Source organism: Teleopsis dalmanni, chromosome X, assembly GCF_002237135.1.
Source record: "Teleopsis dalmanni isolate 2A chromosome X, ASM223713v2, whole genome shotgun sequence".
Lineage (NCBI taxonomy): Eukaryota > Metazoa > Arthropoda > Insecta > Diptera > Diopsidae > Teleopsis > Teleopsis dalmanni.
The window spans coordinates 100,604,126-100,610,854 of NC_051848.1; the positions used below are offsets into that span (position 1 = coordinate 100,604,126).

The following is a 6,729-nucleotide window of genomic DNA, read 5'->3' on the forward strand; positions in this document are numbered from 1 at the left end:
GGGTGTGTACCTTCAACAATTAACGTATTTTGAAAATCTGGTAAAAGATTAGGCTTTGGAGAAAGATAAGCGGCAACAAAGTCACATTCACTATTGGCAACCCATGCATAAGGTTCATTGTGAAAGCTAAAAAAGGCATTTTCGACATTCAAAATAGCACGGACAATTTTCAGATAGCGCTCAATTTTATTGTCTGGTGTATAAGCTCCTAAAATGAGCGACAATCGACATGCACTGAGTTGCTCAGTTTGATGAGAGTCTAAGAATTCTAGTTTCATGTTTACCTCATTTTCACTTTCAGTTCACACGTTATTGATTAAACTCACCCATTTCTAATATTAATTTCTTTTAAATAGAAAAACTTATCGAAAAATAAAAAAAATAGCATCAAAGACGTCGCGGTACATTTAACAATGTTCACAGTAAAACACTATAGCAGTAATACTTTTATTAAAATAGAAAAGTTAAAAATTTCAAAAAAATCGTATTTTTGTATCAACAACGTCTATCAAATCACAATAGTATTAATTCTGTGAACTGAAAAAATACCAAGCCAATTTGTAATTCGCTTGGGTTCTGTTGAATAGGAATGATTCTATAGATGGCAAGGAGAGCGTGTAACCCCCGGATTGGGGGCTATCACTGAAAGTAGATTTTTGAATGACCATATTTAGATAAACATGTGTCAATAAAAGCAGCCAAAACAATTATGGTTTTATTTACATATTATAGTTTAATTACCGCTCTAAAACACATTGATTACTGCTAATAATTCCAGTTAAACATATTTTTGTCATTTATTTCTTTATCCAGGACAAAACACCACGCTCTTTACGCTTCTTTTTAAAATACAGTTCGCCCGCCAAGATTATAAGCCGCTGTACGTAGGTAATGTATTGCTTATTTGCCGTTTCCAACATCCTTTCAAAATTGCGTTGAACCATGAGCTTGTCTAACGCTCATTAATTTCTTCTTCGCTCCAAATAAATTAGCCATTCTTGCACCCTTCAAATACTTACAGTCACCCCACCCGCATTACAGACGTACATCAGGACGACAACAATACCTCGTTTCAACCAGATATATCTTCTGCCTTTGGATAAGTTGGACCATTTGCCCCCTCTAAAATCAGTTGAGCTTGAATATTCTGAGCACGATCAATGGTGATTTGCCCCTCTAAAGCCGCAGGAATCATGATATCAACTTCTGCTGACCAAAATTCTTCATCAGCAATGAGCTGTGCACCAGTAAAACCACCGACACCTTCATTCACAGTGACATAATCACGTAATGCCTCAAGATCAATACCGTTTTTATTGAAAATAGTCCCTGTGTGGTCTTGAATGTGAGTAACTTTTGCATTTGATTCCACAAATAAAAAACCAGCTTCACTCCCTACATTACCAAAACCTTGAATAGCAACTTTAGCTCCTTTAAGGGAGAGCTTAATTTTCTTCGCAACTTCGCCAACCTGTACAAATACTCAAGACCATTTCCTTTCACGACAATGAACCACCAAGTGGATAGGTTTACCAGTGACCACACCAGTAACTGTATATCCCTGACCTGATGAATAGGTGTCCATAATCCACCCCATTACGTGTTGATTTGTTCCAACATCTGGTGCAGGAATATCCTTTTGAGGACCGATAATATGACTGATTTCACTGGTATAGCGACGAGTTAAACGCTCTAATTCTCGAGCCGATAATTTACGTGGATCGACACGGACACCCCCTTTTGCACCTCCAAATGGTAGGTTCAATACCGCTGTTTTGATCGTCATCCATGCTGAAAGCGCCATAACCTCATTCAGATTGACATCTTGGTGATAGCGGATACCACCTTTACCAGGACCACGTGATAAATTGTGTTGTACACGATAACCTTCAAAATGTTGAATTGAACCATCATCCATGACAATCGGTACATCTACGATAAGAACTCTTTTGGGTCTTTTTAATATCTCAATATGTTGTTTTAGATGCTCTCATAGGGAATAGCGTTCAATTTGTTAATGAAAGTTAAACCAAAGCTGCATCATTTGCTTGGATATAAGAAGAGTTTGTCATATGAATATCAGCTGATTTTGTTCTGGCTCATCACGTTATAATAATGTAAGTAAATACACAATTCTCAAAGTATAATTTACTTAACTTTTATCAATTAAAACTAGTTAAGTTTTTTTGTTTAGAAGCAATTTTCGGAAAAAGGTGATACGAAAAACAGGAATAGTGCGAGTATCTATTCCGTTGTAGCGACGATATTTCAGATGGTTAAATAAACATAAATAGAATTCATCGAGAAAATGAAGTGGATAATTAATCAAAGAATTCAAGTGCTTAGGCCCTTATTCACCCATTACACTGAGCAGGTCTGAATCAGAACGTTGGGTCAAATGTAAAGGTATATGATTTTATGGTGGGATTGGGTCCTAGATTTTGGGATTGTCATCCAAAAATTGTCAAAGCGTCCAGCCCAAGCCCGACAATTACTCTTATGCTGTTTAATAGCTGCACATCTCAGCTATGTAGAGTTCATGGAGACAACTTCACTGATTTATTCCAGTTGAATATCCAATTGTAGGAATGCTCACCAATAGCGGTGCCGAAGCAACCGAAAATGCATTAAAAGTAGCTCGTACAGTTACGGGAAGATCCGGTGTCATCGCTTTCGATGGTGGCTTCCATGGTCGCACCTTAGCTGCTGTGAATTTAAACGGCAAAGTAGCACCTTATAAAGGTGGGCTCGGTGCTTTACCCGGTCCTGTTTATCATATTCCATATCCGAGCAAAGACAACGATATAACTTCCGAGGAAGCAAAAAAAGCTTTGGCTCGATTGTTCCAAGTCGAAGTGGATATAAAAAATATCTCGGCAATTATATTTGAACCAGTCTTAGGCGAAGGTGGCTTTCACGTCATGAATGCTGATTTTGCTCATTTTTTACAAGAATTCTGTAAAAAAAATGGCATTTTAATCATTCTGGATAATTTCAGATCCTGGTTTTGGTCGACAGGTGAAGCTTTGCTTTTAAAAGTTAGGGATTGAACCTGATTCTGTTACCTCGGAAAAAGTATTGCAGTGCTAATACCTCTTAGGCCTTTAAATTGGTCGAGAGAAACTACAGAATATCCACATAACGGGGCTTTAGGTGAACATATTCCAGGTAAGTCCGATGCTTTGCAGCAGGTTTAGCCACTCGACATCATTGCGATCTCAAGATTTACAAGAATATCAACATTATATTGAGACAGATGAAGCTTTATTATTCAAATGGAAACAAGCAGAATTTTAACACCTTGTGTTGGACCGTTTAACGTATTCGGCGCGATGCGTGTATGAAGTTTATACCCCATGGGCAGGTAATCATATTAGCAAACATTCTGACTCAGGCTAGAATAAAGGTCTATTACTCATGTCAAGCGGACAAGAGAAAAATATTATTCGTCTATTAACCCCATTGACGATAGAACCTAAAGTATTAAAAGAAGGTCTGGATATATTGGAACAAATTTTGGCAGAAACTGCTCATCAAGAAATGATGACAAGTGTTTAAAAAGGAAGATAGTCATGACTAATTGGATCAATGTGGATGAGATCCGAGCGAAATTCTCAAAGTTAATGTCAGAGATGTATCAAAACGAAGTTCCATTATATGGTGATTTAATAGAATTAGTGGATGACGTAAACCAATCTGTTTTAGAACAGCAAACTGTTTTAAAAGCGCAATTACAACAAACTGGTGAATTAACTCGTTTATCACAAGAACGCCACGGCGCAATTCGATTGGGAACAGCAGAAGAACTTCATAATATGCGTCGCATTTTTGCGGTGATGGGAATGTACCCTGTAGGTTATTATGACTTAGTACCTGCTGGTGTTCCTGTACATGCAACTGCATTTCGGGCAATCCAAACAGATGCTTTAAATCATAGTCCATTCCGAGTATTTACTTCTTTATTACGTCTGGAGTTAGTGGATCATTCTGAATTACGCCAACTCGCAAAAGAAACGCTGGCAAAACGTCATATTTTTACTGAAAAAGCGCTGGCTTTGACGGCAAAACATGAACTGCAAGGTGGATTGAGTGTAGATGATGCAGATCTGTTTATTATTGAAGTTTTAGAGACATTCCGTTGGCATACTCATGCACCAGTCACTGCTGATTTATATCAAGCATTACATGACCAACATCGTTTAATTGCTGATGTTGTTGCATTTAAAGGACCACATATCAATCATTTAACACCGAGAACACTTGATATTGACCAAGTTCAAAATGGAATGATGGGACGTGGGATTACACCTAAAGCGATAATCGAAGGACCACCTCGTCGACGTTGTCCGATTTTATTGCGTCAAACCAGCTTTAAAGCTTTACAGGAACAAGTGATCTTTACAGATCAACAAGGAAGTCATACTGCTCGTTTTGGTGAAATTGAACAACGAGGCGTCGCGCTTACACCAAAAGGTCGTCAACTTTATGATGAATTGCTTGTCAAAGCACAACAGCAATTAGGCGGTATCGCGACTGAAGAAAATGCAGCGCAATATATGCAGATTTTAGAGGAAACATTCAAAGCGTTTCCAGATTGTTACACCACATTGGCCGTAGAGGATTTAGCTTACTTTTATTATTACGCACAACCATTTAGCACTCATCAGGTATGGACAGAAACGGATTTGCCTGAATTGATTCATACAGGTCGAGTTCGAATTGAACCGATTGTCTATGAAGATTTTTTACCCGTCTCTGCAGCAGGAATTTTTCAGTCCAATTTGGGCGGAAATGAGCAAACAGATTACAGCTCAACTTCAAATCAAGACGTTTTTGAGCAGTGTTTAGGCACAAAAGTATTTGATGAAATCCAACTTTATGCCCACGCTCAACAGCAATCAATAGAGGCTTGTTTAGCAACTTTAAACCAATCAATTGTGTCAAAGGTATAACAAGGCTTTGATGAGTTATTCATTTTAATGATAGAAAGGAAATAACATGATTCAGGAATTATTAAATAAATTAGGTGTTGCTGCTGAAGCGTATCAAACAGGTTCATTAACCGTAAAAACTCCAATTGACGGAAGTGTCATTGGGCAGGTTGTTGTAAATGATCTTAAACAAGCTGATACCTGTATTCAACAGGCACTCATTGCTTTTAAAGAATGGCGAAAAGTCCCTGCTCCGCGACGTGGCGAACTGGTGCGTATTTTTGGACAAATTTTACGCGAATATAAAAATGAACTTGGCGCTTTGGTCTCGTGGGAAGCAGGTAAAATTGCTCAGGAAGGTCTAGGCGAAGTTCAAGAGATGATTGATATTTGCGACTTTGCAGTCGGTTTATCACGCCAATTGTACGGTTTAACAATTGCTTCAGAACGACCAGGACATCACATGCGCGAAACTTGGCATCCATTAGGTGTTGTCGGCATAATTTCCGCATTTAATTTTCCTGTTGCCGTTTGGTCTTGGAATACAGCATTGGCTTTAATCTGTGGTAATGCTGTAATTTGGAAACCTTCAGAAAAAACGCCACTTACTGCATTAGCTTGTCAGGCATTGTTTGAAAAAGCGGTTAAACAATTTGGTCGTGATGCACCTGCACAGCTATCCCAATTACTCATTGGTGATGCTTCAATTGGTGAAAAACTAGTGACTGACGAGCGTGTTGCATTGATTAGTGCAAACGGTAGTAACGTATGGGTAAAATGTGGTCCGAAAGTCGAGAACGCCTTTGGCAAATGTATTCGAAATTGGGGGGGAAACGCCATGACTTGCGCCAAGCAGCTGATTTGATTTAGCCATCCGCGGTATTTTATTCTCAGCAGTAGGTAGCAGGTCCCAATCGTTGTACTACACTACTCGTTAATGTACATAAATCGATGCAAGGAGGTTGTTGAAAAATTAAAGCAAAGGTATCACCAGTTCAATTGGACACCTTTAGAAGGTAATCTTGTTGGACATTAATTTGAAACGACATATTTTTTAATCAATGCACGTACATGCTTGGTTCAGGCGCAACAAGCAGGTCAAATAACAGTTGAACGAGTATTATCAGATAATTTTCCTCATGCTACTATGTCAGAACCGCATTGGTGAGTGACTACCACAAGAGAATGTCGTCAAAACGAAACTTTTGCCCCGATTTTATATGTGATTGGTTCTGAGCTTTGACCGAACCTCGATCTCCAAAATGATGTCTCAAGGATATCTTCAATCGTAATTTTCTCCAGACGATATCGGACGCTGAAAATTCCTAGTGCTGTTGGAGTATGTGGCTGACGCGAATGTCATATTGTAGAGGTTGCAGAAATTGGTGGTGCATTTGGTGGTGAGAAAGAGACAGGCGGTGGGCGTGAATCTGGTTCAGATGCTTGGAAAGGCTATATGCGCAGACAAACAAATACCATCAACTATTCTCGAGAATTACCTTTAGCTCAAGGGATTAACTTTGGTTAATTATTTATTATAATCACAGGGTTAAATGAGCATATAACCTTATTTAACCCTTAAAATGCAAAAGTATATTGAATGATCTAAAAAACAACAACATTTTGATGTTGCGATTTGATTGCTATAAGGATAGAGCAATAATCATGTTAAAAAATCAAGTATTATGGTCAACCCTCGTGGATAATGTACCTCATTTCCCTCAATTACAAACAGATATAAATACTGATGTTTGTATTATTGGTGGCGGATTCACTGGTCTATCAGCAGCAATTCATT

At 38.4% G+C, this 6,729-nt stretch overlaps 3 protein-coding genes across 3 annotated transcripts; 2 read left to right on the plus strand and 1 right to left on the minus strand.

The window, feature by feature from the left end:
• Positions 1-1,072: 1,072 nt before the first annotated feature.
• Positions 1,073-1,918, minus strand: LOC119688832 (glutamate dehydrogenase-like). Its single transcript, XM_038103496.1, has 2 exons — positions 1,514-1,918; positions 1,073-1,471 (listed from the first exon to the last, which is right to left on the minus strand). Exons 1-2 carry the CDS (start codon positions 1,916-1,918, stop codon positions 1,073-1,075), a joined length of 804 nt encoding a protein of 267 aa, XP_037959424.1.
• Positions 1,919-3,572: 1,654 nt separating this feature from the next.
• On the plus strand, positions 3,573-4,952 carry LOC119688833 (uncharacterized protein YdcJ-like). The gene has a single exon (XM_038103497.1). The coding sequence runs from the start codon at positions 3,573-3,575 to the stop codon at positions 4,950-4,952; it is 1,380 nt and encodes a 459-aa protein (XP_037959425.1).
• A 46-nt stretch (positions 4,953-4,998) lies between these two features.
• Positions 4,999-6,459, plus strand: LOC119688834 (aldehyde dehydrogenase family 7 member A1-like). Its single transcript, XM_038103498.1, has 2 exons — positions 4,999-5,703; positions 6,304-6,459. The coding sequence occupies exons 1-2, from the start codon at positions 4,999-5,001 to the stop codon at positions 6,457-6,459; spliced, it is 861 nt and encodes a 286-aa protein (XP_037959426.1).
• The last annotated feature ends 270 nt before the right edge of the window (positions 6,460-6,729 follow it).